Source organism: Leucopleurus acutus, assembly GCF_964270905.1.
Source record: "Leucopleurus acutus genome assembly, chromosome: 2".
NCBI classification, from domain to species: Eukaryota; Metazoa; Chordata; class Mammalia; order Artiodactyla; family Delphinidae; genus Leucopleurus; species Leucopleurus acutus.
The window spans coordinates 181,014,957-181,041,966 of record NC_139143.1 but is presented as its reverse complement, the minus strand read 5'-3'; the positions used below and the strand labels follow the sequence as shown (position 1 = coordinate 181,041,966).

At 47.4% G+C, this 27,010-nt stretch overlaps 1 protein-coding gene and 1 pseudogene across 2 annotated transcripts in view; both read right to left on the bottom strand.

The window, feature by feature from the left end:
* The window catches only part of SPATA21 (spermatogenesis associated 21), a gene marked incomplete at its 5' end in the record, with an annotated part of 32,346 nt that extends 6,926 nt beyond the window's left edge, over positions 1 to 25,420 (bottom strand). Inside the window, 14 exon segments of the mRNA XM_082860024.1 lie at positions 8,475 to 8,591; positions 8,692 to 8,773; positions 11,002 to 11,139; positions 14,109 to 14,197; positions 14,595 to 14,926; positions 14,930 to 15,061; positions 17,298 to 17,346; positions 17,732 to 17,903; positions 17,906 to 17,978; positions 17,982 to 18,026; positions 21,447 to 21,650; positions 21,652 to 21,667; positions 23,478 to 23,629; positions 25,292 to 25,420. Of these exon segments, the coding sequence (XP_082716150.1) occupies positions 8,475 to 8,591; positions 8,692 to 8,773; positions 11,002 to 11,139; positions 14,109 to 14,197; positions 14,595 to 14,926; positions 14,930 to 15,061; positions 17,298 to 17,346; positions 17,732 to 17,903; positions 17,906 to 17,978; positions 17,982 to 18,026; positions 21,447 to 21,650; positions 21,652 to 21,667; positions 23,478 to 23,629; positions 25,292 to 25,420 (1,730 nt within the window).
* Positions 20,549 to 21,287, bottom strand: LOC309978750 (large ribosomal subunit protein uL23-like; annotated as a pseudogene). The gene is made up of 2 exons: positions 20,990 to 21,287; positions 20,549 to 20,705 (listed from the first exon to the last, which is right to left on the bottom strand). The product of its transcript is annotated as a large ribosomal subunit protein uL23-like (transcript).
* Positions 25,421 to 27,010: the final 1,590 nt, after the last annotated feature.

Sequence of the window (27,010 nt, the reverse complement as noted above, 5' to 3'; positions counted from 1 at the left end):
GGAAAGGAAGAAGTAAAGCTGTCTTTATTCACAGATGACATCATTGTGTGTGTAAAAATCTTAAGAAATCTATTATAAAAAGCTACCAGCACTAATAAGTGAATTTAGCAAGGTCATAGGATACAAGATCAATATACAACAATAAACTATACTTCTATAATACCAGCTGTGAGCAATAGGAAAATGGAAACATCTACAACAGTATAAAATATGAAATACTTACAGATATATATACATATTTTTTTAAACTTCTTAACCATGAACTCTCATGCTTTGCAGAGGTCGAAACTCTCAGCACCTTGTCACTACTTATGGATATATTCAACAAAATATGTAAAAGATCTATATCTTGAAAACTACAAAATCCTGCTGAAATTAGAGACCTAAATAAGTGAAGAGTTACACCATGTTCATGGACTGAAAGACTTGTTATTATTAAGATGTCATTTCTCCCAAAATGAACATATAGATTCAATGCAATCCCAACAAAATACCGGCAGGCTCTTTTATAGAGATTGACAAACTGATTCTAAAATTTATATAGAAATGCAAGGGACCTAGAATAGAACAGGATCTAGAACTCTTTGAAAAAGAACAAGTTGGAGGACTTACTCTACCTGATTTGAATACTTAACTATAAAGCTGTAGTAATCGAGACCTATGTGGTATTTGCAGAAATATAGACACGGGAAGAGAATAAAGAACCCAGAGGTAAACCCAAGTGTATATGGTTAATTAATTTGGGGGGGGGACTTCCTATTTATAGTGTATTTTTTTCTTAACTAAGGTTTTTTTTGGTAGACTTTTTTAGATTCACAGAAAATTGAGTGGAAAGTACAGACAGTTCCCATTTACCCGCTGCCCTTGCCCCACACACACACCCACAGACTCCCCCATGATCAACATCCCCCACCAGAGTGTTACATTTGTTACAACTGATGAACTTACACTGACGTATCATTATTACCATAAGGCCATAGTTTACCTTAGGATTCGCTCATAGTGTTGTACATTGTATGAGTTGTGACAAATGTGAAATGACATGTATCTACCATTATGGTAATACAGAATAGTTCCATTGCTCTAAAAATCTGTGCTCCACTTCCCTCCCTCTCCCCTCACTCCAGTAAGCACTGATCTTGTTACTGTCTCCATTGTTTTGTCTTTTCCAGAATGTCACATAGTTGGAACTGTAAAGTATGTAGCCTTTTCAGATCAGTTTTTTTCACGTAGCAATATGCATTTAAGTTTCCTCTGTCTTTTCATGGTTTGATGGCTCTTATTAGTGCTGAATATTCCACTATGTAGGTGTAGCACAGTTAATTTTGTGTGGACTAAGTTTTCAGTTCTTTTGGGTAAATACCAAGGAGCACAATTGCTGGATCATATTGTAAGAGTTTGTTTAGTTTTGTAAGAAACCACCAAACTGGAACTTCACTGATGGTACAGTGGTTAAGAATCCGCCTGCCAGTGCAGGGGACACGGGTTTGATCCCTGGTCCGGGAAGATCCCACATGCTGCAGAGCAACTAAGCCTGTGCGCCACAACTACTGAGCCTGTGCTCTGCCTGCATGCCACAACTACTGAAACCCACGCACCTAGAGCCCAAGCTCCACAACAAGAGAAGCCACCGCAATGAGAAGCCCGCACACCGCAACTAGAGAAAGCCCATGCGCAGCAACGAAGACCCAATGCAGACAAAAATAAATTAATTAATGAATTAAAAAAAAAAAAACACCAAACCGTCTTCCAAAGTGGCTGTACCATTTTGCATTCCCACCAGAAATGAAACGAGTTCCTTTTTTTAAATAGATTTATTTATTTTTTTAATTTATTTATTTTTGCTGCATTGGGTCTTGCATGTTTATATATGCATATATATATATGTATATGTATATATAATATGTAAGTAATGTTTTTCTACTCCAGATGGTATTGATAAAAATTAACTTGTAAGAGAGCTGTATTTAATTGGCTTAAAGAAAGGGGAAAAAAAGCTTATGTAAATTAAGACTAGTCAAACAAGCATATGTTATCTCTACCAGATGTTTAACATTATAATGCTATGAATTCAACCTAAGAACAAAATGCACAATTAAAGTGCACTGTTTGATGTATGTCAACCATGACAGTAAATTAAAAGTAAAAAAGAATGGAGAGAGCCATACGTTTAACTTTCTAGGTTCTCTGTCTCTGTGATTTCTTTTTTTCTTTTTTAATTTTGTCCGCGCTGTGCAGCTTGTGAGATGGTTCCTGGACCAGGAATTGAACCCAGGCCTCCACAGTGAAAGCGCCAAATCCTAACCACTAGGCCACCAGGGAACTCTTTGTGATTTCTGATACTTGCCTGATTTGTCCACAAAGAAACTAATATATATATACACACACTAATATGTATATTAGTATATATTAGACCTGAATCACTTTGCTGTACACCTGAAACTAACACAGCATTGTAAATCAACTACACTTCAATAACAAAAAAAATTTTTACAGACAAATTAGTCTTACTTTGATTATCTGATAAAAATGGAACTGATTGTGGAGAGAAAAATTCTGTGTTTCAGTAAAAGCTATAACACCCCTTTGTAGGTTGCTGAACAGTTAGTTCACTTTGAGCTTTTTGTCTTCTTTATAAACCGGCTCCTGCCACTTGTATTCACAAAGTGAATCAACATTTCTAGTTTCCCTCCACCCTCCTGACCTGGCATCACTGAAAACTAGGACTGCCCTTTTCCCAATGCCCTGCAAGCTAAAGCAACTTAATATAAACGTCCATAAGAAAAAAATCACTGCAACAGATCATGTATAACAACCCTGTATGCCTGCTGCTGTTAGTTCACAGGAACACCCAGTGCCGTCACCAAAGACATTCAAACTGCAAGCCAGAAAATTCATCAGAGAGCCACCAGATAGCCTCACTCCACCTTTTTTTTTTTTTCTTTTTTGGCCACTGTGTGGCATGCAGGATCCGAGTTCCCCAACCAGGGATCGAACCCGTGCCCCCTGCTGTGGAAGCGCAGAGTTTCAACCACTGGACTGCCAGGGAAGTCCCTCCACCATCTGAAGATGCTTTGAGACTGACATGTAAGAATCTCACAATTAACTGCCCTCTGGTCTCAAAAACTGAGTTTACAATTTATTCTAACCTTTAACTTCTGTTTCTCTTTTTCCAAAGAAATGCCCCTCATTAAATGCTTGCTAGCAGCTCACCATATAAAGGCCTAAGTTAGGCGGGTGCCCTACTCCCACCTATACCATTGCCTCCTAAAGTGAGCTCCGACTGTCACTGAACTGACCTGTTCTCAGGACTAAGAGACGGATCCAGGGAAATACAGGATCATGTGCTTAGATTTGTTCTTTCCTGCTTGTTCCGATCTGTGTTTTCCTCCCCCTTTCACAGATCTCTTTGCAACTTCTAACCCGACTTTTTCTCCACGGCCACCAACTCGGCTTTTAATAGATGAACCTTCTAGGGAAGTGCCAGATAGAGGGAAGGAAGGAGTTTAGGACATGCCGTCCCAATATGTGCCACTTCAGCATGTTGATTATTTTGAGTTAAAGGCACTTGAAAAACGGTAGATGCGAGAAGGGTCCACTGACTTTTTCTTTCTAAAAGCAGGAGACAAAATTCCCAGGTGAAAGCTGCCCTCCCTGAACCAGGAGGAAGAAACATTCTTATCACAAGAGAGGAAGAGGGAACTTCGCGGTGGTCCAGTGGTTAGGACTCTGTGCTTTCACTGCCGAGGGCCAGTGTATACGTGTGGTGCGGCCAAAGGAAAAAAAAAGAGTCCAGACCAAGAGAACTCTGTACAAACAGACATGGTTAAAATAACTCTTATTTTCCTACTTCTGCCCATATATATATATATATATATATATACACACACACATATATATATATATTTTTTTTTAGACTGTGCTGGGTCTTCGTTGCTGTGCACGGGCTTTCTCTAGTTGCAGCGAGCGGGGGCTACACCTCGTTGCAGTGTGCGGGCTTCTTATTGCGGTGGCTTCTCGTTGCACAGCACAGGCTCTGGGTGCGCGGGCTTCAGTAGTTGTGGCACACAGGCTCAGTAGTTGTGGCTCGTGGGCTCTAGAGTGCAGGCTCAGTAGTTGTGGTGCACGGGCTTAGTTGCTCCGCAGCATGTGGGATCTTACGGGCCAGGGCTCGAACCCGTGTCCCCTGCATTGGCAGGCGGATTCTTAACCACTGCGTCACCAGGGAAGCCCCTGCCCATATATTTTAGTTACTCTTCTACAGTTGCGACTCTTTTCATCCTTGTATGCAAGCCCCTCGGGCTTGTCAGTTCTTTGGGTCTTCATTATTCTTGTCAGGGCTCCCATGTGCGTGTAAGTTAAACTTGTATGCTTTTCCCCTGTTAGTCTGTCTTACATCAGTCCCAGCTGGAAGCTCGAAGAGGGTAAAGGAAAATTTTACCTCCCCTACACACTAAATGTCATTTTTTACTTGAAAAAAGGACAAACTATGGTTATGCAGCCTTGCGTATTTTGGCAGGTATTTTCTCAAAAATGGATGAAGTTAGCCCATCCTTTCAAGGAAAACAGCTGACAGCATTTGTTACCTATGACAAAATGAAAGCTTTCAAGTAAAAAATTAGAATTTGGGAAAGCAAATCTATTATCATGGGACTTCCCTGGTGGCCCAATGGTTAAGACTCCAAGCTCCCCATGCAGGGGGCCCGGGTTCGATCCCTGGTCAGGGAACTCAGATCCCCACATACTGCAACTAAGCCCGAGTGCTCTAGAGCCCACACACTGCAACTAGAGAGCCCGCGCACCGCCACGAAGAGCCTGAGTGCCCACGTGCCACAATGAAGACCCAGTGCAGCCAAAATAATATAAATAATAAATAAAATTTTAAAAATCCATTATAATAAGCATGTGTCATATGCATGTTCATACACAGAATAGTTTATAACAGTCAAATGAGTGAACTGAACTGTAGCCTCACACGACACTTCTAATATTTAAAAACGTTTGTGGCTTGTGGAATCTTAGTTCCCCAACCAAGGATCTAACTTGGGCCCCAGCAGTGAGAGCGCCAAGCCCTAACCACTGGACCGTCAGGGAATTCCCTAAAGACTTGTCTGACATTAGGGGTGATATTAATAATTATACATATAATATATGGAATAACTACAATGAAATGTGTCAACATTTAGAAGATACGCAATATGTTCTAAATGAACAATGCATGTTACAAAAGCCATTTATGGGAAAAGATCCATTTAAACTACAAAAACAATAGATTTTTTATTTAAAAGAGTACAACGAGGGTACTTCCCTGGCGGTGCAGTGAATAGGACTCCGTGCTCCCAATATAGGGGGCCCGGGTTCAATCCCTGGTCAGGGAACTAGATCCCACATGCATGCTGCAACTAAGAGTTCGCCTGCCACAGCTAAGGAGCCCTGGAGCTGCAACTGAGGAGCCTGCCGGCCGCAACTAACACCCCACACAACCAAATAAATAAATATTTTTTTTAAAAAGTACAACGAACAGTTCACAGATATGGCATCAGATTCCATATTGCAACCAACTTTTAAGACACTACTGCTCGTCAAGTTTGGTGTACTATCAAAGAAAACTACCTCCATGATATATGGGATATTAAATGAAAAGGCTATTAAAATACTTTTTCCAATTACATATTTGTGTGAGGCCGGATTTCTTCACATACTTCAACCAAACCAACAGATTGAATGCAGAAGCATATAGGAAAATCCAGCCAACTTCTTTTATGCCCGACACTGAAGAGATTCTCGATATTGTAAAGCAATGCCATTCTTCTCATTAACTTTCTTGTTTGTTTGTTTTGGAGAATATCGTTATCTTTTCATTTAAAATGTTTTTTTTCTATTAACATGTAATGGGGTTATCTTTGTTAAATAAATTAATATTTTTTAGATCTCTCAGTTTTAAGTTCATATATAGAAAATATTGACAGTTTCCTAGACGAAAAAGTTTTAAAACTGCTGCTCTTGAGAAACTCCTGCCCAGGTATCCTGGAAACATATACAAAATTTTAACACTGTTTCTACCATGGCTGGAAACTGGACATAGACCTAATGTCCATCTGCAGAACAAATGCATATATTGTGATGTAGTCATACCAGATAATAGTATGTAGCAGTGAAAATGATAAATGATCTACAGCTATGCATAAGAACATGGATGAGTCACAAATACCTAACACTGAGAAGAAAAAGTAACAGAGGACTTAATAGTATGAGTCCACTACGATAGAGGTAAAAAAATATGGAAAGCTAAACAATAAAGTATTCAGGAATACAAACAAGTGTGAGTCAAAATTTAAAAGTGCCACTGCAGGGCTTCCCTGGTGGTACAGTGGTTAAGAATCCGCCTGCCCATGCAGGGGACACGGGTTCGAGCCCTGGTCCGGGAAGATCCCACATGCCGTGGAGCAACTAAGCCCATGCGCCACAACTACTGAGCCTCTGCTCTAGGACCTGTGTGCCACAACTACTGAGGCCACGTGCCATAGCTACTGAAGCCCGTGTGCCTAGAGCCCATGCTCCGCAACAAGAGAAGCCACTGCAATGAGAAGCCCGCACACAGCAACGAAGAGGAGCTCCCATTCGCCACAACTAGAGAAAGCCCGCGCGCAGCAACGAAGACCCAACGCAGCCAAAATAAGTAAATGAAATTTTTTTTTTTTTTAAAAAGTGCCACTGCATATCCACCAGACTGAAACTAGCAAGACTGACAGTATAGATTTGCACAAGATGTGGAGCAACTGGAACTCTCGTACATTGTTGATGTGAGTGTAAAATGGTAGAATCACTTAGATAAAAAAGTCTGGCAGTTTCTTGTAAGTAAAATACACCTATCCTGTGACCCAGCAATTCCATTTCTGGGTACTTACCCAAGTAACAAAATATATGTCCACACAAAGACTTGTACAAAACTGTTAATAGCAGCTTTACTTATTATAACCCCAAACTAAAAACAGCTCAGAAATCTACCAATGAAAGGATGGATGAATGAACTGTGGTATATTCATCCAATGGGATACAGTAATAAGGAGGAGTGAACTGTTGCTGCCCACAGCAACATGGATGAATCTCAAAAGCATTATGCTGAGTGAAAGAAGCTAGACACTAATGACTATATACGGTTTGTTTCCATTTATAAGAAGTTGTCAGACAGGCAAAATGGCAACAGTAGAATCTAGGTGGTGGGTATATAAATGTTCACTGTAAAAGTCTTTTAACTTTGCCGTATGTATGAAATTTTCAATAAACGATAAGGGAAAAATAAGCAGTGAAATTTTAAAACAAAAAGCAAAGGAATAGGGTTGGTTCTTGTTAGGGAGAAAGTACTTTGTGATTGGGGTAGGGCACACACGGGCTTCAAGATTACTGGAATTTATATGTGTGTGTATATATATATATATATTTTTTTTTCCGGTACACGGGCCTCTCACTGCTGTGGCCTCTCCCGTTGCGGAGCACAGGCCCCAGACGCGGAGGCTCAGCGGCCGTGGCTCACGGGCCCAGCCGCTCCGCGGCATGTGGGGTCCTCCCAGACCGGGGCACGAACCCGTGTCCCCTGAATCGGCAGGTGGACTCTCAACCACTGCGCCACCAGGGAAGCCCTGTTTTTAAACTGGAGAAATTGATACCTGGCAATTTGTTTTATTGCTTTTAAAATGATACATTTGTCGTCTTCAGACATATATGTTTAGTGATTTATAGATGCCGGGAGGAAGAAAGATCTCTTGTCTTTGGGGTTTGCTAAGTTGGTATTAGTGGAACAGCCTGCAATCATTCCCCCTCCTTCAGCCCCTGCCGAAAAAGCCTGGTCTGTGGCAGGAAAAAATGATCCAACTTTCTGAGCGATAGGGACAAGCTTCTGTGTGCTGCAAGAGCGACCAGGTGGGCCATTCTGCCTTGACCCTCTGCTTCTAGCCCTCGAATGTTCGTGGTGTTTTTGTACACAGCCGTCTCTTCCTTAGGTGAACCACTAACCACCCACCAGCCCACTCTGGCAACACGGGGAGGCTTCCACCTCGTGTTCTCTAGCCCTAGACAGGCCCTATCACATTCCCTTTCTGGGACTGCTGTATGAGTACTGCAAGAAGGTATTCGTCTTGCTGCTGAGGTTACAAGACAAGGAGGGTATGCGTAGAGTAGAGGCTGCCGGTTGCCATCCTTCCCACTGTGCGAAGAGGCTCGCTGAGCTTGAAGCTAATGCAGAGATGAGCGGGAGAGATAAAGCCTGAATGGTATCATCTGGTCTCCTAGATCCAGCCATTCCTGAGGCCCTGAGCAGTGATGTGAGCCAATACATTCCCCTGTTGTATAAGCCAGTTTTATGTGGGTTTCACTGGCAACTAATAGTCCTAATTATCAAAGTCCTCAGCTGCCAAAACGCTAGGTGCCATTTCCGTGTCCGCAACCCTCCACTCCCAACAGCCAGTCCTACTCACCTGGTGATCTCCTCTAAGGCTGCCTCAGGTAAGGCCAGCATCTCCACCAGCAGGGACAGGATCTCAAAGAGCAGAGTGCGGGGGTTTGGGGGAGCCATGTCCGTCAGGCCTTCTCTTCTGGGGACGTGGGATGGTGGCTGCTGTTACCACTTAACAGCCCTGGATGCCTAACAGCCCCAGCTGCCCCTCCCCCCAGCTCTGAGTGCCCTGGGCTCACCCCTGCTCACCCACAGAGCAGAAGCAGCTCTTGGTGTCTGTCATCACGGCCAAGAAGTCTTTGAAGTTCACGTGGCCGTCTCCTGTGGAGGCCAGAAGAATACAGTGTGGCCAGGGGCCTTTCAGAGCAGGCTCGGGCATTGCGACCCAGGCACGGTTATTAGCATTTACTCATTGGGTTTGATGATAAAAGTAACGCATATTCAATGCGGAGAGCGTGGTGCACACAGGTAAGTAGCAGGTGAAAATTAAAATCTTCTGGGTTAGAAGCTCCCAGAAGTTCCTGGAAGCAGCAGACTGGGTTCATGTCATAGGTGTACCACTTACTATCTTTGTGACCTTGGCAAAGTCTCTTAACCCCACTAAGCCCTAGTTTTCTCATCTATAGGGTGAGGATGACCTTAACACCTTTCTCATGGGAGAGAAATTGAGGCAACGTGCTCAGAATAGGGCCATGCATATAATACACGCTCATTAAACGTCAGCAACTCTTATTACAGTGTGCTAGTCTCTGCATGAGAACATATTTGTACCTACAGTTTTCCCACTTTGGCCTTCAAAGTCCTGCTAGACCTGCCCGTTACCTGTCTCCAGCCTCACCTGGTACCAAACTCCCCAGCGCTAACCTGCTCTCCCTCCAGGGGCCACATTCTTCCCTGTTGCGGGCCTTTGTGCACGCTGCTTCCTCTTCCTAGACTTCTCTCCACCACCCTCCAACTCTGTTTGTTTGTTTGTTTGCTTGTTCTTGTTTGTCTGTTGTGGCCCTGCAGGATCTTAGTTCCCCAACCAGGGATTGAACCCGGGCCCCGGCAGTGAAAACGCAGAGTGAAAAACGCGGAATCCTAACCACTGGACTGCCAAGGAATTCCCTCCAACTTTCTCAATGCTCCCCCTTGACCATCACTTCCTTAGGGAAGTCAGACCAGTGCAGGTCAGACCCCCTGTTGGACACTGTCATAGAACCCTTGTACTTGAACCACACACTCATAAGATCTGGGATTTAACTGAAGCTCTGGGAGACAGGAACTGGCTGTTTTGTTCTGCACTGTGTCTTCAGGGCTTAAGACAGAGAGGTGCTTGGCAAATGTTCTCTGAACTACTTGACAAATTGATGAGTGGTCTCTAATTCTTAAAGCCACCCTTGTGGGGGGGTGGGGGGGAGGAGGTGGGGGGGTCGCCTAATACTCTTATCCCCATGTCACAGATGAGGCCTGAGGCATAGACAAAAGTAGGCTGTTGCCTGGGGTCATGTAGGGGCTGAGCTGAGGTCCATTCTTAGCTTGTGTCTGAGGATTCACGCTCAGGCAGTGATGGAGGAAGCAGAGCTGACACTCAGAGGTCAGGAGCCCAGGCCCCCTACAGCTCCGCTGTGTTCCCTGCATCTAGCCAACCAAACCAGATGTGATGCTTCTCACCCTGTGCCCTATTCCCTTTGTCCAGGTTATTTCTGCCACCAGCAATGCCCTTCTTCCTTCCCCTCTCCCTGCCTAACTCCTGCTTCATCTTTCACAATTTGGCTCAGGCATCACCTCCTCCAGGAAGCCTTCCTTCCTGATCCCTTCCTCCAAGCCACCTTAAGCACTGCTTCCTTTAGCAACTCTTCCTTCTGTGTCATTGACTGTGTGAGCACCTCGAGGGCAGGTCTCATAGGTCTTACACATGTCTTTATTCCCCGTGCCCAGCACAGGAATGGACATACAGTAGCCAGTTAATAAATATTTAGTGAATGAATAGTACCAGCAGTTAATGTCTCCCGGATGCATGCTCTGCACCAAGTGTTGTGCTCCATGCTTTGCCTGGATTATCTCATTTAATTATTTTAACAGCCCAGTGAGATGGGTATTGCTGTAAGCCCCATTTTACAGGTGGGGAAACTGAGACTTGGTGAACTTCAGTGATTTGTCCAAGGTCATACAGCTGGTAAAATGAGTGACCAAGTCATGGAGGAATGTCCGATGAAGCACACATAAAGGTCTGGAAGGAGTGATCTCAGAGATCACCTACATCTTAGGTCATGAAATAAGTCTTGGTCATCTCTGGGTCCCCAGAACCTGGCACTGAGTAGGTACTCAGGGAGCCCTAACTTTGGGGCCAGGACAAGCTACATCATTTGTGGGGCCCAGTTCAAAATGAAAATGCAGAATAGGGCCCCTCTTTCAAAGATTATCAAGAATTTCTAGACTGTAACAGCAGAGCATTAAACCAAAGTCAGGACCCTGTAAGCGCAGAGCCCTGTGTGACTGCACAGGTCTCATGCTGCCCATGAACCTGACCCTGCCTGGGGTTCAGGATGAAGCCTCCCCCAACTCACCATCGATATCAGCACTCCTCAGGGCATCTTCCACCTGGGCCGGCGTCAGGGACATGCCCACGAGGAGCAGGATGTTCTCCAGGCTCTGTGCATCCACCTCGCCATGACCACTGAAGATCTCAAAGGAGCTGCGGAAGGCTGGGGTGGGCAGTGGGGTTGTTTCTACCATTCATCCCATGCGCTCCAACCACCACCTGTGCAGCCTTCTTTATCACCATGGCTGGGTAGAAGGACAAACTTAACGAAGACTGAAAGTGGAGGGGTGTGGGCCCATTGACTCACTTCACTCTCTAGTACAAGGTCAGACCAAGGGCTCAGCTGGTGTGGCAGAAGCTCAGCTAGTTAGCTGCCTTCACCTTGCACCAGAGCATGCCCACTCCAGGGCACCCCTGCCATGTGCCAGGCACTGTGCTAAGCTCTTTATAGCCATGTTCTCATTTAATTCTTGCAACAGCCTGGTAAGAGTAGAATGCTTATTCCCTTGTAAAGATGGGGAGACTGAGGCTCAGAGGTTAGAGGACCAGATAGATCTTTCTGACTCTGAGTCTGTGCCTTGGCCTTGGGGCTCTGCAGTTACTTATCTGGATAGACATAGCCTCTAAGACAGCTCCGTTTGTCTGGACCGGAGCAGAGGACCAGGAAAAATGCCGAGAAAGTCCCAGAACAGCACCACTTGATAGAAAAGTCGTGTCCTGGTCATAACATGTGTGGTGTCTGGTTTCACAGCCCACAGCAAAATCCAGGTTAGAATCAACAGACCTAGTGACAAGACTGGCTCTGCCATTTACTAAGAAGCTGGGTTGCTGTTACGAGCTAAATTGTGCCTGCCGCCTAAACTCATGTGTTGAAACCCTAATACCACTCCACCCCCATACCTTAGAATGTGATGATGTTTGGAGATAGGGCCTTTAAAGAGGTGATTAAGTTAAAATGAGGCCACTGGGGTGGCCCCTAGTCCAACCTAACTGGTGTCCTTAAGAGAAGAGGAAATGGGCACACAGGAGACACCAGGGATGCATGTGCACAGAGGAAAGACCATGTGAGGATACAGGGAGAAGGCAGACGTCTGCAAGCCAAGGAGAGAGGCCTCAGAAGAAATCAAACATAGCAACACCCTGATCTTGGACTTCTAGCCTCCAGAACTATGAGAAAATAAATTTTAAGCCACTCAGTTTGCGGTACTTCATTATGGCAGCCTGAGCAAGCTAATATAGTTGCCAGGGGCGAGTCACTGTGCTTCTCTGAGCCTCAATTTTCTTATCTGTAAGGGACAGAACAACAGTACACCCTCCCAGAGAGGTTGTATTAATTCATTGCTTGGCACATCGTAGACTAAGTCTCTGATGAACAGAACTGAAATGTGGGGAAGAGGTAGGGCTGGGATTAGGGTTGGACTAAGTGGTGAGCTGCCACAGGCAGGCACGCTGAAAAAGGAAAACTGAACAGCTCTCAAAAGTGGTAAGATCATCCCAAATGCAGGGTGGTTTGGACCATCAGGGCAGGTAGCCAGCTCTTTCCTCACCAGGCAGGGCTGAGCCTTGGGGAGAATGCTGTCTCTAAGCCAAAGTGGCACATTGTCCATGAACTCAGCTCAAGAAGATGGGCAGTGGGTGCTGGACCTAGAAAAGCCCCTCTAAAAATGACTAGAGACTTTTAATGCTAAAAGGAGTGAACTTCAAAGATGGGGTCCTAGGGAGCCAGAGAGTGCATTCAGGGAAGGCAGAAGAAGGGGCCGCTCTGGCCCTGCCTGGGGCCCAGACTTTGGGGAAGAGCAGAGGGTGGAAGGAGGGCACACACCTCCTCATCCAGGGCAAGAGCCGGGTGTGGCTGGGTTGGCAGTGGATGTGGACGGCTGATTAGGCCACCTCCAGAGCCCAGAGGAAGCAGCAATCGCTCCTCAAAGCGCAGGTAAGTGGAATCACGGGGCCCAACCCCAAGGACGACGGGGAGCAAAGGGCACAGTGCCTCGCCCAGGGTGCATGTTCAGAACTTTTAAATTTTTTGGTGGAGGTGGGATGCAGTGGAAAATGGGGACCTGTGTGTAACTGAGCAGGACCCTATGGGGCCTTCCTGGGACAGACCCCACACACACACCTCCCATGTCCTCTGCCTGCCTCTTCTTGTTTGTAGAAAAACTTTAGCCTCCTAGGCTTTCCCCAAGTTCCAAAGAATGGATTTAATCAGAGAAGTGAGAAAATGCAGAAAGAAAGGAAAACAGTCAAACAAGACAAACTAATAATAGTTCAGACATTAAACAAAGTCAAGGACATTTAGTTCCTCCTCAAGGGCTATAGATAATATTCTGAGCCATGTCCTTTGAGCTGTTTTGCAGATACTGAAACCCCTACCAAGTGGAAGAAGTTAACTGTATGCTGACCATGAGCACGTAGACCCGAGACCGGTTGAAACCAGGTTGATAATGTCAACTCTTGATTACCTCACCACCAACCAATCAGAAGAATGTCCGTGAGCTGATCAGTCACCCCACAACCCTGTCCCTCACCCTCTCTTTAAACACCTTTCCCTGAAAGCCATCAGGGAGTTTAGGCCTTTTAAGCGCTAGCTGCCTGGACTCCTTGCTTGGAGCCTGCAATAAACGCTGCCCTTTCCTTCACCACAACCCGGTGTCAGTAGATTGACTTTACTGCGCGTGGGCAAGCAGACCCCAGTTTGGTTCAGTAACATGTCCAGGGCGGGTGGTCTTGTTAAATGGTGAGGGATGGTCTAGGGATGGTCTACAGCCCTGCGTCCCATCCAGGTGGCCTCTGCAGAGGACCAGTAGCATGGGCTTGGGTTGGGGTAGGCACAAACGTCTCCAGAAGTGAAAGAGCTTTGCAGGGGTTGCTCCATTCATTCAGACAGGTGGCTCTGGAACAGAGAAGAGAACTGGACCCCAGGTGAGAGGACCCAGCAGGATTGTGCTCCCCAACTCAGTGGTGTGAGAGTTTGGGTCAGCCTCCTACCCCACTAGCCAAGTGCAGGGCTGGGGTAGGTACCAGGGCAGCAGCACGATCAGCAACCCTGTCCCCCACCCCGGGCTTATAAACCCAAGGACTGAGGGTTCTGCCTGCCCCGCAAGGGGCTCCCCTGGCCAGGCCCACCCTCACCTTCCTCTTGCTTCAGTGTGAGGTGCTCTTCCGACCTCTCCTCCCAGATCTGACACACCTTCAAGAGGCAGTGTTCTTCCAGCTCCTGCCTGCAGAGGACAGAGCCCGGGCAAAGGGCACACATTCAGCCACCCACCCTGGCCCTGCACCAAAAGCTAGGGGCGGGTGATGGGGAGCCGAGGCAGAGGGGGTCATGGGAGGAACCCCGGGGGAGGCTTTAAGAGGTCAGGAGAGTCTATGAGTGACCCAGGGGAGGAGCAAGGCAGAGGTATGGGGAGTCTAAAGGGGGTTAGAGAGAAAAAGGGGCCTAGATATGAAAGATCAAGAGCTGGGAAAGACAGGAGACAGAAGTGAGGGGAAATGGAGCGGGGACACATGGGAGGGAACAGACAGGTGCAGTGACAGGGACAAGAATCTGGAAGAGAGTAGCCAGCGGCCCTGGGACCAGGACCTGATCCCAGACACCCTTTCTGGGGTGGCTCCTACTGTGCCTTGGGGTAGTTCAGGCTCCTCTCCCCGCTGTGGTGCAAAAGTTCTGTCCTTCTCCAGCCCAGGTCTGATGCAGGGACCGGCAGGACTGTGATGCGCACTGAAGCTGGGGCTCCCATGGGGGCAGGAAGTGGCCCAGGGGCTGGCGGTCGGGCCCAGCATGGGGCCATGGCAGGAGCTGAGGCAGGACTCTGAGGCAGGGTCAGAGGCAGGGTTGGGGCTGAGTTGCCAACCGGGACAGAGATGGGCACGGGGGCCAGTGTCCTGGGGGACTTCCGGCTTGGCGGCGCACGGGCCTTGGTGACCCTCCAAAGCGTGGCCTTCTCCTCTTACACCTCCAACAAGCACTTCATGAAGCCCGGCCGGGGGTTGCCAAGGTCCTGGGCCCCCGTGGCCCCCGCGGGATCCTGAGGCTGCTTCTGGGTATGGTCCATCTCCCTCCTCTCTCCAATGTCCCTCGCCTCCTGGGGACAGGACCGGGCAGGGGATTTGGGAGGCCTCCGGCCAGCCAGATTGTCCCACAAAACTTCTCCCAGCCACCCACTCTGCAGCGGATCCTCACCCTGCCCCTCCCTCTCTGGGCCCCTGGGGAGGCCCACCTCTCTCCTGCAACCTACTAGGCTCCCACTCCATGTCCTCCCCCACCCCTGACCTGGGCTCTGCCCCCTCCTGGCTCTCTGAGCTGTGGTCTTGAGCGAGTTACTCCCCATCTCACCACTTGTTTATTTGCTTCACTGCAATCAACACAATTTGCAATGGCCCTGTCCGTGCCTGTTGTTTGCCTGCCTGACCAGAAGTGAGTTTCCAGAGGGCAGGACCTCGTCTGCCTCTTTTACCCATATTGACCCAGCAGCCAGCTTGTGGTAGGCACTCGATAAATTCCCACTCATTCATTCAGCAAATGCAGCACCTCCTGCATCCGTCCCATTAGAGGGATGAGCTGTCCCCTGCCCACCTCCAACCAGGCCACGCCACGCAGGCTCCAGCCCAGCCCTTTCTCCGGTTCAAAGATGTAGCTCTCAAAAAAAAAAGATGTAGCTCTCACCACACACCCGCTCTTCCTAAAGTATCAGCACTACCCTCTCCGCCAGATTATTCCCATCAGCATGGAAACATGCTGTATTATCTTCCCTCTTTAAAAGAAAAAAACTCTCCCGACAGTACAAAGCCTTCCAACTACCATCCCAGTTCTCTGCTCTTCCTTTAGAGCAAAATTCCTTGAAAGATTTGGCTGTACTCCATCTCCACTTTCCTCCTATCTCCAGTCCGGCTTCTGCCACCACGCCCCAACCAGACCCTTGCAAGGCGGTGGTCAGATCTCTGCCCTCCTCAGAGCCTACCACTGATTGGTGATAGACCCAGATGACCACTCCATCCCTCTGGAAATGCCTTCTTCTCCAGACTCCCGCTCTCTCACCAGCTGGCTCCCTCCTTGAGCATTCGGCAGCCTCCTTCGCTGGCTATTCCTTGCTCTTGCTCCATTTTTTTAAAATTAATTAATTTATTTATTAATTTTTGGCTGCGTTGGGTCTTCGTCGCTGCACGTGGGCTTTGTCTAGTTGAGGCGAGCGGGGGCTACTCTTCGTTGCCATGCACAGCCTTCTCATTGCGGTGGCTTCTCTTATTGCAGAGCACAGGCTCTAGGCGCACGGGCTTCAGTAGTTGTGGCGCATGGGCTTCAGTAGTCGTGGCTAGCGGGCTCTAGGGCACAGGCTCAGTAGTTGTGGCGCATGGGCTTAGTGGCTCCGCAGCATGTGGGATCTTCCCGGACCAGGGCTTGAACCTGTGTCCCCTGCATTGGCAGGCAGATTCTTAACCACTGCACCACCAGGGAAGTCCCTCCATTTCTAAATGTGGTAGAGACCCAGTGACTTGTCCTCAGATGCCTTCCTGCTCTATATTCACTCTCCTAGATGTTATCCCCATTTTTTTCACATTTACATCTCCCATCCTGACTTCTCTGTCCTTCCTAACTCCAGACGTCCTCCTGGCATTTGTTCTTGGGTGTCTAGGACATGACCAAAGCAGAACCTTAGGTCCTTCCTGTCTGCTGCTTCCCCAGTGTCACCACCTTGGTTAATGACACCACTTGTTGCTCAGGCCCCAAACCTAAAGCCTCTTTTTTTAAATTGAAGCACAGTTGATTTACAATATTATATTAGTTTCAAGTGTACAACATAGTGGTTCAATATTTTTGTAGATTATACTCCCTAAAGGCTCTTTTGATTCCTCTTTTTCCAACCTACCATTCCACCAGGCAGACGATGACTGTATATTCACAGGTTGCTCAATGAAATCAAAGAACTGGGAAGTGGCAGAGTTGGCAGAGGTGGGGATGGCTGGGAGGGGGATGGGAGCCTCCCAGGTGTTCAGGGAAGCTTTGGGTTGTGTGCTGTGACTGAGAGCAAATGGGTGGAAGAAATCCGTGCTGATGTGGAAAAAGCCATGACCTGGGGTGAATCCAAGGACTCTAGAGTGTAAGAGCATCCTTGACCCCCACCCAAGATGCACACACATGCACATGTGCAAACACACACATACACACATGCACATACATGTGCACACTCATGCAAACACACAGGCACACGCTCACACCTTCCCCAGTTTGACTCCAAATACTGTCCCATTTCTGCCTCTGCCCCCTTCATCCTCCTGATCCCCAGCCCACCCTGTCCCCATCCCCACTGTGGCTCTACTTACAGGTGGAGGAACAGGCCCCAGTGCTGCCTGGATCTCCACAGCCTTGTCCCTAAACAAGGGAGGAACTCCCAGGTGAGGGAGGGGCTCGGCTCAAGGCTTGCCCCTTGCCCACTCCTTCTCTCAGCCCCCAGGACACTCAGGTCCACCGCCCCAGCTTAGTTCCCCTGGCCTTCTAATCCCAGACGGGCTCCTCATACCCTCACATCCCCTGTGGGGACATGGCTCTTGAAGAATAGGCCCGTGGAACAAAGAATTCTGGTATTAGAGCTACTATACAGATGGGGAAATGGAGGCCCAGCGGGGCATGACTTGACCAAGTTCTACAGCATATCAGGAGCTGTCAGGACTAGAATTCACCTCCCCTGTAGCTTAGCAGAACAGCAGTCTTGTTGGGGTCAGGGAGTGGGGTGGGGGGCCATCAGAGGATGCCTTACCTTTCTTTGGGTGTGTTAGGTCTTGGCATAGATGGTGGGGAAGAGTGGGCCGTCTTTTCCTCCAGAGTTGCCGTGGGCATTAGGGACATTGCTTCCTGGGGACTGTCCTCCCGTCCCCCTGAGCCAGGCTCTGGCAGAGCGCCCTGTGGCCTGATGGGTGGGTGTCCGCTCCCTTGGGGGGCTTGTTCCCCGGTTGCTGTCCACAGCTGTCCAAGGCGCAGCAAGGCCCTGTTGGCTGCACTATGTCTCATTCATTGGCGGCCAGGTGACCTGGGAAGGGCTGGCACTCTGGGCCCTGCCAAGGACAAGGACATCAAGATGGTGAGCCCCATCCTGGCTCTCAGTTGACCCTCAACACTCACCAGAGGCCAGCTGTCAAACCCTTACTCAAGCAAGCACTGCAAGCATTACCTTACTGAGTTCTCCCAGCACCCCTAGAAGGTCGCCCACTTTCCATCATTTTGAGGGATGAGGACATTGAGGCCCAGAGGAGGCAGGACCTGCCCAAAGTCATATCCAGGCTTCTCTGTGCGGGTAGAATGGGAGCCTGCAGAAAGTGAGATGTCCTCTTTAAATGGGATTTCCCAAGGGATGTTTCAAAGAACCAGAGTCCTTCACGGCACTCCCTACAAAGGGGATTTTTACACTAACTGATTTTAAGACTTTAGTAAGTTGCTATAATCAAGACAGTGTGGTGTTGGAATAAGGATAGACAAATAGATGAATGAAACAAAGTAGAGAGACTCACACATATGTGGTCAAGTGATTTTCGACAAAGGTGCACACTCAGCAGAGAAAGGATAGTCTTCAACAAATGGTGCTGGGATGGTTGGACAGCCATATGCAAAAAATGAACCTCAATCCATCACTCAGACCATATGCAAAATATTAACTCAAGGTGGATCATAAACCTAAATGTTAAACCTAAAACAATAAAACTTCTCAAAGAAAACATCGGAGAAAATCCTATGTGACTTCAGGTTGAGTAAAGATTTCTAAGAAATAATACCAAGAGCACAGCCATAAAGAAAAAGCTGATCAATTAGACTTCATCAAAATTAAGAACGTCTGTTCTTTGAAAGTCACTGTTAAGAGAATGGAAAACACAGCTCCCAGACTGGGAGAAAACATTTACAAATTAACATATATTATAAAGGACTTGTATTCAGAATAGATAAGAACTCTCAAAACTCAAGAATAAAAAAACAACCCAGTTTTGTAAAAAAAGGTCAGAAAGTGAAATGACAATCCATAGAATGGAAGAAAAAATTTGTAAATCGTAGATCTGATAACAGTCTCGTATCCAGAATATATGAAGCGCTCTTACAACTCAACAATAAATTGACTAATTCAATTAAAATGATGGGCAAAGTATTTGAATAGGCATTTCTCCAAAGATATACAAATGGCCCATAAGCGCATGAAAAGATGCTTGACATGATTAGTCATTAGGAAAATGAAAATAAAGACCACAGTGAGATTCAACTATACACCTATCAGAATGCTTAGAATTAAAAACTGACCATACCAAGTTTTGGGGAGGATGTGGAACAAGTGGGACTCTCATACATTGCTCATGGGAATGTAAAATGGCACAACCACCTTGGAGAAAAGTTTGGCAGTGTCTTAATAAGTTAAACATACAAATACCATATGGCCCATTCTACTCCTAAGCATTTATTTGCCCAAGAGAAATGAAAGTACATGTACATATAGACATGAATGTTTCTGTAAGTCTTATTTGTAGTAGTCGAAAAGTTGAAACAAACCAAATGTCCATCAATAGATGAAAGAATGAAGAAACTGGTTTTTGTTTCTTTCCACTGTACAGCAAAGTGATTCAGTTATACATATATAAACATTCCTTTTCGTATTCTTTTCCTATATGGTCTATCACAAGATATTGAATATAGTTCCCTGTGCTATATAGTAGGACGAGAAATTGTGACCTATCCATACAATGGAATATTACTCAGCAATGAAAAGAATAAAGCATTCATCCACACATTAACATAGCTGACTCTCAAAATAATCATGATAATTTAAAGAAGCCAGACTAAAAGAGTGGATACTGTATGCTTCTGTTTATGGAAAATTTTGGGAAATACAAACAAATTTATAGCGACAGAATGCAGATCAGTGGTTGCCTGAGGCTGGGGGTGAATGGGAAGAGAGATGACAAAGGGGCACAGAAAATTTTGGGGGGTGATAGATGTGTTTGTTTTCTTGATTGTGGTGACGGTTTCGTGGGTATACACGTGTCCAAAACATCAAATTGTATACTTGAAGTATGCGCAAGTGTATGTCAATTATACCTCACTGAAGCTGTTTTTTAAAAAAAACTTAAATCTTAAAATAAAAATAAATTAAAAGATATTTTACATTCAAATAAGTTTGGAAAAGGTACCATACTCTAACCACATCTTGCAGCGTCCCATAGTGCTCAGCAGCTAAGAATCAGATGCTAGAATATCCTAGCATTAAAAAAAAAAAAATTGAGGGCTTCCCTGGTGGCACAGTGGTTGAGAGTCCGCCTGCCAATGCAGGGGACACGGGTTCGTGCCCCGGTCTGGGAAGATCCCACATGCCGCGGAGCGGCTGGGCCCGTGAGCCATGGCCGCTGAGCCTGCGCGTCCGGAGCCTGTGCTCCGCAACGGGAGAGGCCACAGCAGTGAGAGGCCCACGTACTGCAAAAAAAAAAAAGAAATTGAGCTTTGTTTTTGTTTTTTTATAGTGAAAACTTTTATATTGAGAATTGGCCAGCTGGACTCAGTACAGATGATCCCAATTTTGTTGGCAACATCTAAAGCATCATAGTCAGGAGCCAGTCAAACATGTGCCTTCTTCTCTCCATCAGGCCTGATCAGGGTGTGGACCTTAGCCACGTCAATGTCATAGAGCTTCTTCACAGCCTGTTTAAACTGGTGCTTGTTGGCCTTGACGTCTGCAATGAACACCAGTGTGTTGTTGTCTTCTATTTTCCTTTCTTTTGTTTTCTTTTTATTTATTTATTTTTGGCTGCGTTGGGTCTTCGTTGCTGCGCGCAGCAATTCTATACTTGTGGTGAGCAGGGGCTACTCTTCGTTGCGGCGCGCGGGCTTTTCATTGCGGTGGCTTCTCTCGTAGCAGAGCTCGGGCTCTAGGCGCGCGGGCTTCAGTAGTTGTGGCGCACAGGCTTAGTTGCTCCACAGCACGTGGGACCAGGGCTCGACCCCGTGTCCCCTGCATTGGCAGGCGGATTCTTAACCACTCCGCCACGGAAGGGAAGTCCCTTGTCGTCTTCTATTTTCTTCATGTCTGACTCGGTGGTGAGGGGAACTTGATGGTAGCACAGTGGTCAAGCTTGTTTCTCCTGGGGGCTCTTCTGAGGATATTTGGGCTGCCTCCCAAGCCGCAGTGTTTTGGGCCATCGGAAGGTGAGTGACGTCCGGATCTTCTTTTGTGTGTGTGTGTGGCTATGGACGCCTTTCCACACTGCTTTCTTGGCCTTCAAAGCCTTTGCTTTAGCTTTGGCTTCAGGAGGGGCAGGGGCTTCCTTCTTTGCCTTCGGCGCCATCTTCGTGAAAAGCTGTCTGAGCTTTGTTAAAACCAGCATGTCCTGATTTTAATTTTACACAGAACCCCCCATCGTCTCCTCCAACAATTCCCTGCTCCCTCGCCTCCCCTATGGGTCAGTCATTCCATACCCTCCTGCCCAGGTCTCCATGGACATTACCTGGCGGCTCTTGGGGAACTGACCCTCCACAGTTCCTAGGTTCTGCTGGCTCCCCTGTTGGTCCTTGGTCTCCTTCCATGAGCTCTGCTGCTGCAGCCTTTCCTGTGCTGCAGGGACCCTGGAGGGCAGCACCTCCAGCTCACTTCCTGGCGTGGCCTGATCCTGGCCTGCTTGCAGCTCCCCGGGCCCTTCCTGTGGGGGCCAAAGATGACTGCTTCATCCTGGGGAGAACAGACAAAGGGACACCTCAGCTCCCAAACTGGGGCAGAGTTTTACATTCTTATATTTCTTCATAGTTCCCAGAGCACCCGCACAGGGCTCGGCACACCATAGGTGCATAACTTAATGCCTAGGAGAAAGAATAAAGGACTAATGTGAATTCACCCAATCACAGACACTTTGAGGTCAATGTTTAAGAGAGTTAGGATTTAATATTTTATTATTACTTATTGCTTTTTAGAAAAAAAAAAGATCAGGGAGAACTGAGATTCAGAGAGGTCGGAAGACTTAAGCCTCGGGTCATTAAGCTGAAGTTGACAGGTCCGGATTTGAATCTGCACCTATCTGATCTCACTTTAATATTCCGGAGTATTTCCTGCAGGCTTCTTCCTAAGGATATACATACGTGTTTTTAATGGGGATTAATTTAAATACCATCTTCAATTATTACATAATTTTACCTAGTTATATTGCAAATACAATTTTGCAATCTTTTTTCAATTAACAGTATAATCTAAATTTTTCCCATGCCAAAAATCTCTCATAAGCATGCTTTTTAATGAAAGTATAAAATTCTCTCTCTCTCTCTCTTTTTTTTTACTTTTTGGCCGCACTGTGTGGCATGTGGGATCTTAGTTCCCTGACCAGGGATTGAACCTGCGCCCCCTTCAGTGGAAGCGTGGAGTCTTAACCACTGGACCGCCAGGGACGTCCCCTAAAATTCTCTATTTTATAGAAAATCATAATTTACTTAACCATCCCCCTATTGTGAGCATTTAGTGCACACTGGCATTTCCAATTTTTTAGCATTTAAAATAATGTGGAAATCTTTGTGCATAAAACTTTGCCTGAATATGCACTTATTTCCTAGATATTTCTAGAAATAGATGAGGGTAAAGACAGTTTTAAAGCAGTTTAAACAAATTGCCAAGTTGTGTAAGCAGATGTGTGGAAATGGTTTCTATTTCTGCCAGCACGGTGCGCAACGCCTGTCTCAGGGGTGCTGACACCTGGCTTTGATTGATTCCCCTAACTTATCGTGTAGAAGAGATTATTTAGAGCTTTTTGGTTATAATCAAATTTAAATGATAAGCTGACCAGTCTCCCGAGTCTTTCACTTTGCCTCTCTCTGGCTCTCTCTCCATTGTCTCTTTTTTTTTTTTGCGGTACGCGGACCTCTCACTGTTGTGGCCTCTCCCGTTGCGGAGCACAGGCTCCGGACGCGCAGGCTCAGCGGCCATGGCTCACGGGCCCAGCCGCTCCGCGGCACGTGGGATCCTCCCAGACCAGGGCGCGAACCCGTGTCCCCTGCATCGGCAGGCGGACTCTCAACCACTGTGCCACCAGGGAAGCCCCTCTATTTTCTCTTTTTAAAAAGAATATATTCTCACTGTAGGCAAGCTTAAAGATATATACAATATTTAGAAAGTAATAACAATAATTCCACATAAATGTGTGTTTCTGTGTCTCTCAGCCTCTCTTTTGTTCATTCTTCTATGAATTCAGTGAATACGTATTTATTGCTCATCTGCTACAGGCAGAGTCCACGGCATGAGGGATGTGAGGTTAAACAAGACATAAATGCCCCTTGAACAAGACACATCACAGAAGTTTGTGGTCTAGTGGGGGAGCTCAGACAAAAGGTCAACATGAACAATTATTTAGTGTGATTCGTGCTATGAAAGAGAAGTACAGGGGCTGTGACTTGGTGGATCCACCTTAGCCTGGAAGTTGTCCCTCCTCTCCCCCACCACCAGGTGAGTCACAGGGGATTCTCTCCTGGAGCTGCTCTCTGGGAAGCCCCTGGCTCACCTTGGCCCCGCCGGAGGCATCTGCTCCTGGGTGCTGAGCTCTGGAGACCCCTCCTCTGATGCCTCTCTGTGTCTGGGCCCGTCCTCTGGCTCTCCTGGTTCTGATGAGGGCTGCTTCCCACCGTCTATCCCTTCAGCATCTGTAAACACAACCTAGAATGAAGATGCCCATGGTACTGGCTCAAGTGTTGGCCCATTCTGGAGGGATTCTCCCACTCTCTGGCATCGTCCTGGCCTCAGGGACGGGGAGATCCCGTGCCTAACTGGGGAAGACATTGGAGAGAGGCAAGGAGGAGACAAGGGGCAGGGGGAGAGAGGCTCGGTCAGCACCATTGGCTCCAGCGTGAACCTGGAGTCCAGAGTAGTACCTGGGCCAAGGGGATGCCACTGAGGACAACTTGACAGAGTGCCCTGGGGGACTTCAAGACCCTTACAAGTTCCAAGAGAGGCTTCCACAATTTCCGCTACTTCAGAGCTCAGGCTCTGGAGCTGGGTTTTGATGCCCATCACTCTCTGGTTGGGTGACCTTGAGTCAGTGACTTAGAGGCAGCTCCAAGCCTCACCTGAGTCAGCAAACTCCAGGCAACCTGGCTCAATCAGTTGATAATACAAGTTTTCACTGTGAGCCAACACTAAGGACATCTACCATGGGGCAGGGCCAGTGTCAGGTGCCTCCAGGGACTTAACTCAGTTAATCCTCGACATGACACACATGAGCCCATGAGGCTCAAAGGGCTGCAGTGACATGCCCAAGGTCATACAGCTGGTTAAGTGGTGGCACTGAGACCCCCTGACTATGCGCACTGGAAAAATAAATGGGCAGGTAAAGGAAGCCCTGAATGTTTACCCCAGCCTCCTTCCAAGACCCCCATTTCAGGCCCTCTCCGGGGGCCTAGGAGAAGCCATGATTTATAACAGAGGCTACAGGGAGAGGGTGATACTTAATCCAAGGGAGTGTTGACTATTTTTATGGTGACATTTTTAGCTCTGGGGACACAGAAAGGAAGATCTTCTCTGTGCTCTTCAATTCATGCCACTTGGCATTTAAAAAAAAATTTTTATTTTTTTGATGGAAAGAGGCTGAGAGGAGCAACGAGAGCTTAGGTTGCAGTCTAGGGGATGAGGAGGGTCATGGATGGAAGCTTTGAGCAGCTGTCAGGGGAATAAAGGATATCAGGGACAGGGAGGCTAGAGGCCATGGAAGTAAGTAGGCAATTCTTGTTTTGCTCACCCAGCCAGCATCTCTTTTGATAACAAAGCCAACATTCTTTTATGGGAAACTTCCTGTCTCCATTCGGCCCACGCGGCTCAGCGGAGCAAGCTGAGTACCACCTCCGGTTCCATTATACCAAGAGATCCAGGCCACTCTGCCCTGCCATGGTGACTGGTTCAGGGATAAACATATGACTACAACCTGGGCCAATGACACTGATACCAGAGACTTTCTTCAACTATTGCAAAGAGGCTCTCCTCCTGTTAGGAATGCTAAGCCAGAGGATGTAAGATGGGAAGATTTAAGCCTGGAGTGGCCAGGGCAATTCTTGCCATTTTGCAGAGAGAGCCTGCCTGGGAATGCCACAGAGGAAGGCAGAGCTGAGAGACACTCACTGAGCACCTTGATCCAGCCATACCTGAAGTCTACAGGTAGATTTGTCAGTTACGCAGGCTGATGTGTTCTCATTCCTGCCCAATCCAGTTTGAATTGAGTTTTGTGCCACTTGTAATAGAGGCTTAATTAAAGAAGTTGGGGAGGGAAGGAAACCTGGGCAGAGGAAAAGAAAGGTGGCTGCTGGGAGTAGAGATGCAGGTCCCTACCTGGCTGACTTCTGATATGGTGGGCTCAACACCAGCCCTGTTGCTGGCAGTCCTCAGGCCAGGACTCGGCTGGGCCTCTGGAGCCTTGGTCCTACCCTCCACGTACATCTGGGCGTTTCTGTTGTGCATTGTGCCAGGGCCAACGAGGGTACCAAGTGAGGAGCATCAAATGCTGTGTTCCCAGAAAAGAAATCCAATCAAAGTTCCACCAAGCCCATTACCTAACTGCCTCTTCAGCAGCCCACGTGGAGTCTGTCATGCAGAGAGCCTGGCTCAGGGGAAGAGGTAGGACCAGGCCTGGCATAGGAGAGGCATGCAGCAAGACCAGAGAGCCAGCCACATGCGTTACCCACATATTTTCCCCAATTCTCATGATGACTCTGGGGAAAAGGAGGCTCTGGGAAACAAAGTGACTTGCCCGAGGTCCAACACCAAATAGGTCACAGAGCAGGAATCAAACCATGGCCTATTGGGTCCCAAAACCCACACACTTTTCCCTACAGCAGCATTTCCTAATAGGTGTTCTTGGGGATATTGGTCCCATGAGGTACACCACAAAAAAAAAAGGGTTCTGAGGCCAAATGTGTCTGGAAAGTGCTGAGTTAAAATGAAATAGGCTCTTTCCTGCAGGATTTCTCAGAGCCCTTAATATCCTAAGATGCATTTTAAGGAGAGCCCAAGAGGGAATTCCCTGGTGGTCCAGTGGTTAGGACTCCGCGATTCCACTGCAGGGGGCGCGGGTTCAATCCCTGGTCGGGGAAGTAAGATCCCGCATGCTGCACGGCGCAGCCAGAAACAGAACAAAACAAAAATAAAGAGAGCCCAAGAGTGTCACGGCTGCTGCTGCTATAGAGGAAAATTCCGTTCTTCTTGGAGCTAAGGAATAGGAGTGGGGAACCTCTGTCTTGGGGGCCCTAAAGTCACCAATGGCAATAGGTAGTTCACCAAAGCACCCTGACCCTGCCCTGGACACATCCCTTTCTAAAGCCTTTCTTAGGGTCATTTTTTTTAAATAAATTCATTTATTTATTTTTGGCTGCGTTGGGTCTTTGCTGCTGCGCGCAGGCTTTCTCTAGTTGTGGCGAGCGGGGGCTACTCTTCGTTGCGGTGCGCGGGCTTCTCATTGTGGTTGCTTGTCTTGTTGCAGAGCAGGGGCTCTAGGCATGTGGGCTTCAGTAGTTGCAGCACGCAGGCTCAGTAGTTGTGGCTCACGGGCTCTAGAGCACAGGTTCAGTAGTTGTGGTGCACAGGCTTAGTTGCTCCACGGCATGTGGGATCTTCCTGGACCAGGGATCGAACCCGTGTCCCCTGCATTGGCAGGCGGATTCTCAACCACTGAGCTACGAGGGAAGCCCCTAGGGTCTCTATTTTTGCTTCTCCTACCCAACCTCCTATTTGGCTGTACTGCCACACCCTACACAAACATTCTGTTTTAATCTGGGCAGACTCCTGCGATCCTAACCCTGCAGATCCCCCAGCCTCTCTGCTCGTTTCCCACTTCTCTCTCTTTCTCCAGCACCTCCCACCCCATCCTTCAAGCTCCCACCTCTTCTCCAAGCTTCCAACCACCTTAGCCCTCTCTCCGGCCTCTGAATTCCTTTGAGGCAACATCAACACCCTTTCTACGGAGACGCCGCGGACCTCTCTTCACTGTTAACTGGTTTCTAAGGGTAAATCCTACCCCCTCAGCGAGACCTTGAGGATCTTGATGTTGCTTCT